At 37.2% G+C, this 14,046-nt stretch overlaps 1 protein-coding gene across 1 annotated transcript in view; it reads right to left on the bottom strand.

Annotated features, from left to right (window-relative positions):
- ORC3 (origin recognition complex, subunit 3) overlaps nucleotides 1-14,046 on the bottom strand; it is a 35,802-nt gene that overhangs the window by 7,216 nt on the left and 14,540 nt on the right. Inside the window, exons 9-16 of the mRNA XM_009887493.1 lie at nucleotides 13,005-13,138; nucleotides 12,516-12,579; nucleotides 9,102-9,218; nucleotides 8,119-8,198; nucleotides 3,876-4,009; nucleotides 3,155-3,240; nucleotides 2,584-2,681; nucleotides 1,574-1,715 (exon numbers count right to left, since the gene is read on the bottom strand). Coding sequence (XP_009885795.1) covers nucleotides 1,574-1,715; nucleotides 2,584-2,681; nucleotides 3,155-3,240; nucleotides 3,876-4,009; nucleotides 8,119-8,198; nucleotides 9,102-9,218; nucleotides 12,516-12,579; nucleotides 13,005-13,138 — 855 coding nt within the window. The remainder of the gene's footprint in view (nucleotides 1-1,573; nucleotides 1,716-2,583; nucleotides 2,682-3,154; nucleotides 3,241-3,875; nucleotides 4,010-8,118; nucleotides 8,199-9,101; nucleotides 9,219-12,515; nucleotides 12,580-13,004; nucleotides 13,139-14,046) is intronic.

The following is a 14,046-nucleotide window of genomic DNA, read 5'->3' as shown; positions in this document are numbered from 1 at the left end:
GCTGACATACTTAAAGAAGGATTTTTTGTTTGTCTTAATGTCCCTGGCCAGATTTAGTTCTCTGTGGGCTTTAGCTTGTCTAACCTGATCCCTGGCCGCTCAACGATTCCTCTGTATTCCTCCCAGGCTACCTGCCCGTTTCCAGTCCCTATAGGCCTCCTTTTTCCTTTTGGTCATGTCCAGGAGCTCCTTGTTCATCCATGCAGGCCTCCTGGCTTTTCTGCCTGCCGTTCTGTTTGTAGGGATGCATCGCTCCTGAGCTTGGAGGAGGTGATCTTTGAATATTAATCAACTTTCTTGGGCCCCTCTTCCCTCCAGCGCTTCATCCCATGGCACCATACCAAGCAGATTCTTCAAGAGGCCAAAGTCAGCTCTCCCAAAGTCCAGGGTGGTCAGCCTGCTACGAACTTTTCTCGCTGCCTTGAGGATCTCAAACTCGACCATTTCATGGTCACTACAGCCCAGGCTGCCCTTGAGTTTGACACTGTCTATCAGTCCCTCCTTGTTGGTAAGGACAAGGTCCAGAATAGCTCCTTTCCTCGTTGGCTCCTCAACCACTTGGAAGTTTTCACAAATAAGCTCTTTAAGTGGTTTTAGAAATAACTTCTGCACACAGCAAAACTGATAACCCTTGTTCAAATAGAGACACAAGGCCACCAAACCCAATACAAATGGGGTTGTAGATTTCAAAGACTGATCTTTATCAAGTATGATTCCTGATAAGTGTTGGCTTTGACTCAAGTAACATATAATCACTCAGATACAGCTACAACCAATGTTTTCAGAACTGTAATCACATTTTTAAGAGAAATGTTAGGGCATGAGGATCACTCCAAGTAGCATCTATAATCAAGGACAAAACAAAGAAAGGTACGTTCACTCCTTTTCCAAATCCTGCTCTATTTCTTTCTTGTGAATTTGATTTATGAAAGAAGTGGAAAAAGGGCTGCTTTTTTTCCTCAAGAAAAGTTATGGGTTAACTAATAGAATCAATGACAGTCCTTTTCTTGGACTTGGAAAAGATATGATTTCAATACACAATAGATATTAAAATAAATGTAAAAAGAAAAACGAAGGACTTCCTTAAATATGCTGTGTTCAAGCTATTGTTAATGTCATTATTCCACATGAACAGAGCCTTCACCTTACAGCAAGTCTACATGGTGAGGACTAAGCACCAACCCTGTAAAAAAAGTCTCTGGAAAGAGCCACAGACACAGCATTTTTTCCCCCATGGATAGTGATCCCATTTGTAATGGAGGACAAAATGACATTTCTGCTACATCTACAGGAGAAAGAAAAGATCATGACTAGAACAGGCTCTGGAAAATGGATTCTCAATATAGAACTCTTTCCATAATTAGCTGCTTTATTTCAGCCAGCCAGATTCCCTAGCTCTTTGCAAAGTCCCCAGTTGCTTATCAACACTAACTCACTAACTTGCTGGTTCTCTGCAAAACAGCTGAATGTGTGCCAAGCTTCATGAAACAGCAAAACTAAGCCTTACACATCATCCTTATGTGTAGCCTTCAGAAACTACGGCAGCACCACAAACAACTCACTTGTTTCTTACCTTCAGGTACCAGTATGGGTTATTTAAAGCTGTATGAAGTGCAATCCTCGGGGCAGCATTTAAGTGCTCACGGAGAACACTGGCTGTGTTGAAATACACTATCTCGTGCAGAGTCTTGTGGTCTGCAGGAACAAGGTAATTTCTGAAAAAGCCACATGAGGTATGGGGGAGGGAGGGGAGATACAAGCTTTACCTTAAGGGAAACAACAGAAGTCTACTGCAGTCAGAGACTACAAGAATGTATGTTTCCCAACCAGTACTGACAAATCTCAAAAAAACCCAGATGAACAGCATTGAAATCAAGTTTTAAGCAGGGAAGTAAGTTATTATCAGCTCTACATCTAATGGATATAGTGTAGAACTCTAGCTGGGCCACTGACCAAAAATAAGGGCAGCAGCCGAAATGCTAACGCCAGTCATGTACTCTACTCCACAGATCTTGCTTATCCATCTTGAGGCCTCCTGATGAGTCTCTGCTCATCTTTGTCTTCATATTTGAAGCTTTTTTTCTTGGCAGTCATACTTCTGTTAGCTTCTCTGCCTCCCCCGCCCCCTAAGGCTCTATAATTAACAAGTGTCTTCATCTCTTCCCCACCCCAAGCCTTTCACATTTTCTGCTAGAGAGCTGCCTCCAAAACCTTATCTGCTATGCCTTGCTCACCAAAACAGTTCCCAAAATGGACAGGATAATCACACTTGACATCTATACAGTTTCATAACTAGAACAGATCAGCAAAGATCAGGGTAAAAACTAGCTAAGATAAGTTGGTCAATTCATGTGCCAATTACTTATACTAATCTAAAAACAAAAAAAAATATCTCTTAATCTCTTTTCCATGGATTATTGTTTTTAGAGCCCTCATCAAAGAAAGAGTAGGAAGGGGGGAAAAAAAGTGTGCTTCATACTGTAGGGACCAAGACACAATTTTGATAAGATTAACATGTTAGCAAAATTTCCATTGCAATTTATGGTGCAAACTAATGCAGGAATATAAAACGGGAAAGCTCACCTTACAAGACTGTCTATATAGTCAACAACTTCAAAACGAAGTATTTCAAATTTTGTCAGTTTTTTAGACCGCCTTGATTCCTTCAACTCCAACAAGGTCTTTCAAAAAAAAAAAAAAAAGTGGTGCATAAAACTACATGGGAGGTTCTCTGGAGAACACAATCTATATGTTTAACATGTATAATTAATTTTTACTGGCATGTCTTCAGTGATAATGTTTGAAAGTGTGATCATGCAGTTATTTATATTTAGGCCAGTGTATTCAGTTCTCAAACTGGTAGGAGTTTGGGAAATTCAAAGAAATATGTGTTAGGCAGAATATGTAATTTACAAGTTAAATAAGAAGAAAGCCCCTAATTTGCATTTTAAAATCCTAGTTTATGACAGATATTTTCTATAATTTTCTATGCGTCAGATGGGCCAGACATTCATAGTTGATACTTATTCATTAATTTTTAAGAAGAGTTACTTAAACACAACCTTTATGCAAGCTGGGAAAAACTAACCGTGCACAGTCACATCTTAAAACATTCAGTTAAGGAACTAGTCAGTAAAGCCTATGCCAGCCTAACCTTCTGAAGATGATAAAGGTCTGTCTTCTTCTGGAGCTCCCTTTGTGACGATACGGACACATCTTGTTCTTGGAAAGCTTCTGCTACTAGAACAAAACTAACGTTTAATATGCAGGGTAAACTTTTCCTGACTACCTATATAAACCCCCTAACCCAAGCAATCTGATGTGTTCAGTTACTTGCTCACATAGACCCAAACACAGGCAGCTTTTGAGTCTTGCAGCTTGTAAAAGACTCTTAAAAAAGGAGTCTGCAGTGCAGCTTAACCAACAGCAATTAAGTAACCAAAGCCCTTATATGAATTGAACTGAAAAAGCAGGTTAAAGAACTTTATATATATTTGGATTAAACACCACATCATAAGGAAGTCTGCTCCTATTTATCTTTCAGTATCTGTTTTCATTTGTTAAATGTTTTTAAACGATTGCAACATCCAGTAAAACGCTCAAAATAAACACATGACAGATTTAGTGAGTAATGTTTGCTGATCTGTCCAATTTTTTATCTTACATCACTCTTCTATTATAAAAAGCATGAACCACATACCAATAAAGAATATAAGTATTTCCAAATTTTGTGTATGTATTTAAAAAAACAATCCTGAAAAATCTGATGGTTTGATACAATGACAGGAACGACCAGGGAAAATTATACCAATTGGTCAGATTATAAAACAGCTCTAATATAATCTGCAAGGGAATGTATGATGGTACACACCCACCTTCTAGTTTCTGAAACTGGGTCAAGAACTCCTTCAACTTCTCTACTGTCTTATCAAACTCCTTTCCAGAAGATGACACAAAAATTTCCACACATTGTTGAAGCATGGTTACCAAATCAGACTTATTCAACATCCTAAAAGACACAATTGTTGGCTGAAGTTGAAACGCAGAATGATGAAACAGCTTTCAATGTTCTTGGTTAAAAAAAAGATAAAAAATAATTTTAAAAACTTTCTTTTAAAAGAAAAAACCTCCAAGATTTCAAGCATTCAGTCTTGCAGCAGTGCAGCCACTTTTTTCCTTGCTGTCATTAACAGAAACAAATCAACTTGAATAGATGTCCTTAACATTTTCTTGCAGAACTGACAATGAAAGCTTTTCTGATCATCTGTGAGTCAGATTAAGAAAAAGCAAGTATAGTAGGGTTCATAACTCATTCCCACGAATTGTAAATGAAATGGTGAAAAAAAAAAAAAAAATCACATTAGTATGTATTCACACATCCACAAAATCCATTACTGTCTGTGGTTCAGAAGGTTTCTCAAATAAAATTGGAATTGCTGTTTTCTGTATTTAATTGCTATAAACCTAACCACCGCTGGAATCCCACAATCGTTTAGGTTGGAAGGGACCTCTTGAGATCATCCAGTCAAACCTCTGGCTTTGCATTTACTTTTAATTATGTATTAAGGTATTTTATAAATGTCACCAAGTACTGCTCAGTCTCAGAATCTTAATTTAAAAGATATCAAAGCAAATCCTAGCAAATATCCATAAATGAAATCCACAATTACAGTAATTGAATCGAGCCAGTACCGCTACACATGCACGTAACTTCTTTTCTCCAGTGCGAGAGGTTCCCATTGCTAAACACTCTGGTTCTGAACAATCACACATGTGTAATACCCACTAGGAGCCCTTCCCAACCTGTTCTTGTGGTTTTGCTTTGTCTTATACAAAACCAAGATGCTAATACAAAACCCCCAAACCAAGCTGCTAATATAAAAATACAAAACAAAGGTGTTAATATTTTAAGGATTTTAGAAGACACAAAAACACAGCTACACAAAAAAGGGAGCATGACAAAAGAATGAAACAATGGTGATCAGCGTGTCAAGGCAGTGGTTGTCCATATCAGCTACCTAAACAATGAGTAAAAGAGATTTAAGGAAGAATTTAGAAGAGGCTGGGGAAGCTTTATGGATGTCTGGAGGGAGAACTGCAATTTGAGCTCTAGTGTCTAACTGGCAGTTCATTTTAAATGCTTGTAAAGCCTAGAATTTGAAACTTCAGCTTATACAACTCAGGGTTATGGATTTTTGCAAGTCAGATGTTGCCTTCAGATACGCTTGTTTTGTACAGAAAAGCACCAGGAGTTAGCAACAGAAAGGGTGACCTTGACCACACAAAAGGCTAGAAAACATTTTCAAACAGCCTTATAGAACATAATGGGTAAACAAGATAGCCTTCTTCCAGGCCAGACAAAACACCACAATAATTAAAATCCTAAGATGGAGTGAGGACAACCAGATGTGGAGATCTGTGAATAGGAAAGAACAAATTTATGTCAGTAATATTACTCAAAAAGAAGCTGCAAGTTCTAGAAAAGCACATTTACAACAACAATGGGATTACAAGGCTCAAAGAACAGGCAAGAGTATGGTTATCACATATCAGGAAAAAGTAAAGGATCCTTTTCAACATTTTGGGCTTGAGATCACTGCAAGATATGCCAGGTATCAGAGAGTAGGGTTAAATTTTTAATTGTTAGGAGACAGGCTTAAAGCAGAGATCTTAAAGATCTCAGATCATCCAAAGACAGTTCATAAATCTGTCTCTAATTATTCAGAGACAAGTTATGAATGAGAAGAAAGGAAGCTAGGATGAAGTCTGTAAAAACTCCTTCCGAATGCTGAAGTGGGGAATCATCTGAAGAAGTGATGACAGAGACTGGTCAACAACAAAATGACAACAGTCACAGAAGGGCAGGACTGTCATAAGCAGTATGTGACAAATGGCATCAATGATTAGCAGACAAAAACAGAGTACAGTATCTAGACAGAAGACAATAGGTCAGACAGTCCTCAAAGTTTGACGAGATGTCCCAGCCAGTTAGCTCCCCATAACCAATCTAGTGAGACATTCTCCAACATCTCTTAATCTTATGTTTCCAACATCTCTTAATCTTATGTTTCTTCTGACTGGATTAATCCGATGTGAACTAAAGCTCACACACTCTCCCTGTCTCCCCATGATATTTTTTAGACTCTAGACAACTGTATTAAAGTAGAACATCTATTGTCTATATTGCTAAGTTATATCACCTGAAACACCATCCTTTGGGAGAGAGCACTTTCAGCAGAGGGGATAAAAGCCAGGACAAGGAAAGACTGAAGTAGAGAACCAACCAACCAACCACAAAAGAAACTCAGTGCAACAACTGAAACCCCCACATTCAGACATAACTGATGAAGGTCAAAAGAGAGGCTTTGTTGCAAATCGAGAAATCAGCTGATCAAAAGCTTCTCCATTTTTTACTTCCTAAATACAAGAAAAAAGATAGACTCGAGGAAAACACTGAAAAGAAGAGTAAAGGATGGGAAAGCGTGAACATAAGGATATCAACAGGTGATGTGGCCCCTGGGAAGACAGAGATGTTAAGGAACAGTGAATAACTTCTATACCTGAGCAAAGGGGAAAAGAAGATTGTGAGCAGAAGGAGAAAGATCCCATTTTACCGTTTCCTTCTAAAAGACAGCAGCAAGACTCTATGCAGAAAAAGCAGGCACAAGAGGAAGTATGTGTAAAATGGAAAAGAGAGTTAAAGAAAAACTTAAAAGCTGAAAAAATAAATCATCACAGCTAGAATCCCAAGGATTGAAGGAACGGTGATGAAGGAGTTTTGTTAGAAAAATGACAGAATTCCCGGATGAAAGAATTATCTATGAAAGGAATGACCGCGATCACTGTATTTCTATCAGAAGCTCCCACAGTGGGAGCCAGGACCAGAGAAAAACCAGGAGGGAGATGAACAGAGAAGAATAAAGGGGGAGCAAACCAGAATGTAATGGCAGCATCAACTCTGAGATAGGAGAAGAGGCAGATGAATTCAGAGTGGAAGAAAGCAAATTAAACACAGAAGGTGAAAAAGGAGAGAAAAAATTGGCCAAGAGTTATTTGAGATTACAGAACAGACAGTACAGGAAAGCAGAATGACACATTTGTGGGCAAGGGTTGATAGGTGATTGAGCGCTGTCAAGATTCAGGAGAGCCAGAGAAGGATTAAGAAGGAAAGACTGCAGAATGACAAATCAAGCATGTAACCCTTTCAAAGGGATGAAGGTAAAGAATATAGTGCAGTGGCGATGCGTAAGAACCACTCAGTATAGCAAAGGTACAGTTTGAAGAGTATGTTTCCTTGTGTACATGAGCCCAGAAAGTTATCCTCCACCCACCACTGACACAGTTTTTCTATGCAATTTTACTGTCAGACACATCAAACCTCACAAGCTCAGAGGCTCTTGAAGAGGCAGTTATGGTAATGGTGTTGCATCAGTTCTTTGTGCGACAGAACTGATGTATTATTTGAATGAATGCAGCTATCAGGAAACAGCCACTTGCCAGGATAAAGCACATTTAAAAGTCTGTAGCTGCAACATTGCAATTGAAGGGTTTTCCATTAAGAAAATTGGCTTAGATGACTTTTCCATTTTAAACACTGACAGACACACAAGTGTAGGCTCTCCTAAAGTCCTAAGCTCACAATAACACAAAAAATTACCTCAGTCCCTGTACAAACTGTTAGATAAAGGAGGCAGGGGGAAAGCAGTAAAACAACAAAAAAAAGAAAGACTACTTATTTGGAACAGATTCTAATTCTCACAACAGATTAAAATTTAGGCCAACTAAAATGAATAATTTGGTTGATAGTATCTAACACAATCATACTTTAAAAGACAAAACCCAACTGATGTTCTCATTCACACACAGTAATCTCAGTGGTTTCAGCGTAATTACTCAGGGCATAAGAGATATTAGAACCTGGTAGAGTTTCATGGAAAACGGTAGAAAGGCAAAACTAAAACAGCAGTTTATACTTGCAATTATACTTGCAAACAATCCTACAACATGCTGCAAATAGGTAACATCTTCAGCTTTAAGTTCCAGAATAACTGATGACTGATACTCTCCACGTGTACAATGGTATTAAAACAAAATGGGGGGAAAAAAAAAAATAATCACCTTGCTAGCTGAAGAGATGACTCATACTCCTCTGTCTCCCACACCTGGTTTTCCAAACATGCACAGTGCAGCTCCCTGATCTGTTATGCAGAAGGTGAAGAAAGGATGAAGTGTTTTACAAACAAAGTAATGCCGAACTCTTACAACAAGCTTTTCAAAGTAATATGTAATTCCTTTGGAGCTTGTTTTTCAGAGATGCAGAATGATTGCAAAAGAAATGAGAACATTTAGTACGTTACAGAACTAAGCTCATCGTGTTGCTGGAGTCTATGTGTTGCTCTGCACCAGGTTTCAAAGAACTAACATGCAGATGAAGATAACTGCAGAGAATAGAGAGGAACTCTGATCAAAAGTCCAAGCTAAAACATCTGTTTATTCGCTAATACTGGGACGGTTCATGCTGATTTTGTAGTTAGGGACAGATTCTAATGACAGTGTGGAATACATTGAGAACTGACAGACAAGTGCACGTGCACAGAATATATTGCTCTTCTAGTGGAAAAAGAAACTGCTTAGCATGAGGTGGATTTATGACATTAGAGCAATATAACTATTAAGAGCAATTATCACTGTTCCCTTACTATCATTTTATTCTGTACTGAAGGTTGCTAAACCTCAATCTCTTCATTTGAATTTGACTAGCAAGCTAATAGGTGGTAGAAGAGTATACATTGTTTGCAATGAATACAAATAATCCCAGATGCGGGATTTCATCAATGTGTGTATTCTTTTGCTGATTTGTGCATCTGCCTTCTCCTGGAAACTCCTTCCTGTTGACTGATGAGGTATCATCCACACCACTAAAGAAACCACATGCTTTTGCCCTCTGCCTATAGCAAAAAAACCCTTCTGTCTCCATTTTAAGAAGTAGGGGGCAAAGCAGTAGAATAGTAAACAAAGAGAAAGAATAAATACTTATTCAGATGTCATACTTTGAAACAAAAAAGCCCATGTTTCACTAAAATGGAATAACAGTACATCACCTGCTTGCCCAGAGGATACTTTGGAAGAGAAGATGTGAAAACATGAAGACATCTCAGAACTGAAACATAATTTTCATGGTAAACATGCAAGTCCTCCAGCAACTTCTGTATTGTTTCCTACAGTGACAGAATAATTGTTTTATAAGTCATTCTGACATCCATTTATTTAAAACTCCCATAAGGTACTTAAATTGACTCTGAAGTTTTGACATTGTGGTGTGCTATGATTTAAATCACCAGTGTTAAATTAAGACCACTAAGCAAGAAAGCTGTATTTCAACAGTTCACTAGAATCACGTTGCCTATTGTTAACTTTAATTTCTCCCTCCATCTCACTGGGGAATTATTATTGATTAGCATTATTATTTTAGCATTTTCAACTATATTTAGCCTTTAGACTTGGTATGTCATCTTGCAAAAATGAGTCTATGCACTATACCTTTAATAGGCAAAGAGAAATTATATAGCTTCTTTTACTCAAATCCTTATTATTTGCATTTTTGTATTACACTTGATTTTAAAAATGTATTTCTTATATTGTGGGTGGCTGCTGTTTTTATTAGTTAGGTATATGCAAAAAGACCAGTTCACAGAAAAATAAAGAAATATGCAGTTGCTGCTCCTATGTGCTCTTAATTTGACTTCCATTTATCCATAGATTGAGAACTGCAGAAAAAAAATAATCTTGTATTAGGAAAAATAAATTGTTAACTGCTGCTACTGAATTTACTGGACGGCATCTCATTATCACTGGCCTTCCATGGAAGCATATGTAACACTTCTGGAAAACTACACTCAAAATTTCTGGTAGCAGTATTAAAGTATGTTGGACTCATTACATTTAAGTTGTGAACCGGAAGATCCTCTCTCACCTGTCTTCAAAGATAAAGAGGAAAACCCCACAGGATTCTCTACATATTTTATTGCCATTTTGCTGAACTCTGAGCAAACTATTCCAAACAGAAACAGAAAAATAAAAGAAGCTACTGAAGTTCTCTAAAGTTAAACTGAAACAAAGGGTATCAAAGATTAAAAAAAAAAAAAAAAGGGGGGGCAAAACCTTTTCTGCAGGCAATAAAAGGAAGTATGACACATGTAAAAATTAAGTATCATACTGCAAAGATGGAAAATAAGAAAGACACTTATTGTTGCAGAGAGCTTTCTGATGTTAAAAAAGTTAGAGATGATTAAAAACACTAAAGACATTTCTCCCCGTAGACTTTTTACCTATTAAAATTTAAGCGTCACTGATACAACAATTGTTTAAATGACTTCCAAGACCTTAGGGTAGACACTAAGGTTTGGAATCTGTATTTTAAAATTTTACATGAGTTTGTATTTTAATTTGAAACAGGATCATAAAAAAAAAAATAATTATCCCCACCACAAAAAAAGCTGAGAAGAAAACAAGTTCTCTCTAATGCTGCTACATTAATCTTATTCCCCAAACCCAGAGCATTATAGCATCTATATTTCCCTCATCTTGTTTCCCAGCTCAAGACTGATGTAGTTAATATACATAAATAGCAATGCAGTAGGACTATATATTTTGCCAAATAACGGAGTGAAAAGGCATATTCTGTTTTAGAAGAGTTTGAAAACATCATTAGAAGACTATGCAGTGTTATTTCCATAAATAGAGATAGTCACATTCACATAATTTCAAATGAAGTTTGCCATGAAAATTTTCAGAGTTGTAATTAGGATGTAACATTGCTTTTAAAACCGATTATTCTAAATAGGTGGAACTCTTCCCATAGTTATTTAAAAAAGTGGTAACAACATGGAATATAAATTGCAGCTGACAAAGGGTATTGCAGGTTTAGGTGTTAAACTTTAACAGCAAGTTTACCTGGTCCTGAACACGAACAGTAAACTTATATGAAGTAGTACCATAGTGACTCTGAAAGAGTTTTCAAAGTTCGGAATGATATTGTAGATTAGTACAACATACAGAATAAACAGCAGTAGGGCCTTTTCTCCTCAAGCAGACTCCACTGCCAGCTTGGCAATGCAGTAATAGTCCGATGCCTACTGTAGATATTAGAACAAGTGTCTTCAATTAAAATTTATCAGAAGCATCATATGGACATAAGCACAAAAAATTCCAGCCTCTTTCCCAAACTTGCAGGGCGAGGCTTGTGAAATAAGGGGTATATTATTAAACATATAAAGTTTAAAACATAATGTTCAAGCTGATAAGTATTTAGCTTTCAAAGTAGCAGCCCATTACATGGTCTTTAACCTTTAAAAAAGAAAGAGAGTCTCAGCTGCTCATTCCCACTCTTTTCCTCCTCCTTTAGCTGAAGCATTTATGCACCTGCAGAGTGAACTGCATTGGGGAAATCATTCTGCAGAAAAAACCCAGCACAACAATTCCCATGTCGTGTCTTTTTTTTTTTTTGGTCCGGTTACCTTAATTGGATTGTTTCTCTGATTACATTCATTGCACAGCCACAGAAGCAGTTGTGCTGGCACATCTGCTGAGGCGTGAATAAACACCAAGAGAACAGCAGTAGCTTAAGCTATTTTTGCCACTAAAGACTATGGACCATAAAATCATGTATAAATCAAGTCTTGCCTTGACTAGCATAATTGCACTGCACTTGCCTGCTACTAGCTTCTCTTCCAGCCATTACCATTGTTCTTCACACTTGGGAAGTCCTTACAGACCAGGAAGCTCTGCTAGGACAAATTAATTGCTTTACCTCTAGCAGTACCGTTTGCCTGACAGGTTAGCTACACTTGAGATGAAGAGTTAGGATGAACCCTTTACCCTGAGCAATGCTTCTACTGGGAGTGGTTCAACCGGTGAAAATCACTAACAGATCTTTGTTGGTGAATTCCTAAAGGGCTCACAATAATAATGGCCTGACTATAATCACTTGACGAACCTTCAGGTAAACATGTAACATAAATTGAAGTTTTAATCCTGTATGACATCTAGTGTGAATGTGTGCCTAGGGACCCAGACTGTCCTACTGAGTTCGATCAGAAACTACACAGAGGGTATGGAAGACTAAGAGCTTATGAAACAACCTCCAAGATTACTTACTCATTACTCAAACACTTCACTGACTTTCCAAGAAAGTCAGTCTCAGTAAGCATAAAAAAACCAGGCCATAAACAAACCTTGTAACCTTCTATTTAAGCAGTTATATTTCTAGACATACCTAAAAATTGATGGAAGAAAAGTTGTGCAGCTTTATATACAGGTATACCTGGGAACCCTAGAGATTTGGAATTTTGACCTGTCGATCCTAATTGTCCATTACTGGACATGAAGCCCAGTACATACTGTATGAAAAATGTTATATAGAACTATACATCTTAGTCTGGTATTTTATTATGCTCCACAAACTAATATATTGGTAAAGTTATATTTGCTCTCCAAAGACATTCTTAAATTTTTACCTTTAAATAGCTGTCTGTTGTCAGCAGTGCAATCTGTTTTTCCGATTCTTGACTTTCCACATACCTGATAGCAAGAAAACACAAGAACCTAAAAATTGTAATGTAAAGTATGATTGAAGATTATAGGCTTAAAAAATTCAAAAAGGGACAGTCAAATCCAGCAAATTGAAAGGCCACTCCAAAACCCTAGAGATTATGCTCCAAGCAAGCTTAACAAATTCAAAAATGATTTATGGTTATTTATCATAATAGCTTGTTTCTGTATTAAGAACAAAAGAAAAAAGAAGTTCAAGTGATTACGCATCACAGAGCTGTATTCTCTAGACCAGAAGATTAAGGATTCCTGAAACTATTTAGAACTGTCCTCTCCTTTTGATTGCTTTACCTTTGCTATAGAAACAGTTTTCACAGAGCTACATTTACAGATTCCTTTTATATTTTAAAGCTGACTAAATACAAGATTGTCCAAAAATTTATTTCCCCTTTTACCTTCTAAAAGAGGGCAGTCTTCGAATGTTTTCACACTGATTGTGTGACAAAGAATTTACTCTCTTCTTAGCATCTACCAGTTGGCAACACAGTACACTAAGAGGCTGGGAATAGAAGTGCTCCACAATGCAGAGCTGAAAAACAAAGCAAGAACCAGTGATGTTAACAGCATTCATTCTCCCTGCTGTATCTACCTTTTAATGCTTTGTTACTACTACAGTGCATACACTACAATGGTAGTAATGGTATTCCTTTAAAAAAAAAAAAGTTCATTACAGTTCATAAATATTCCATAAGTCACTACAGGGCACTGATTATTCAGTTTTAAATACAGTCACATAATTATCTTTTTTTCTGTATGCGCTATTTATATTCAGTACCTCATCCTTCCCCCCTCTTATATAATGATAACTACAGCTTGTCAAATATTTTCTATTCACTTACGTGAATTACTGCATTCTTTAGGTTACATATTCAGCTCCAATGCTCACAAATAACAAAGAGTATATTTGAAGATATGAAAAGCAACTACAGTACAGAAGGCAAACTTATCACATGTCCTAATTTCAATTTCTGCTTCATCTACACAAAAATACACCGCTAAGCTCTTACTATGCATATGTAAAAATGTGCTTTATTGCTGATTTTGGCTGCCCTAAATTTTTGTAGCATTAGGGCCTTGCAGAATAGTAGCATATACTCATCACATCTATTCTTAAAACAAAAACCCAAACAGACTACTTCACTAAAAACTTTTAAAACATAAAAAACTGTCAAAAACTGTCAGTGGAAAGACACTTCCTGTCACAAAAGTTAACATCCCTCCTCGACATAATGAGATGACAGTGATCCCTTGTATCTACCACTTCGGAAATCTGATACAAAATCGCTTCATCCTCAAATACTTCTAACGCACAAGGATACAGCAATATTCTGTCAGGGCCAGGACTCGTATTTTTGTATCAGGGCAACAGGGAATCATTAAATCCTGGTCACTCGTTCCAATAAGGAGTTGAAACCTGTGAAAGTCCATATGGGTCTG

This window comes from Charadrius vociferus, unplaced genomic scaffold (genome assembly GCF_000708025.1).
Source record: "Charadrius vociferus isolate BGI_N301 unplaced genomic scaffold, ASM70802v2 scaffold185, whole genome shotgun sequence".
Taxonomy (NCBI): domain Eukaryota; kingdom Metazoa; phylum Chordata; class Aves; order Charadriiformes; family Charadriidae; genus Charadrius; species Charadrius vociferus.
This window is presented reverse-complemented; position numbering and strand designations above follow the sequence as displayed.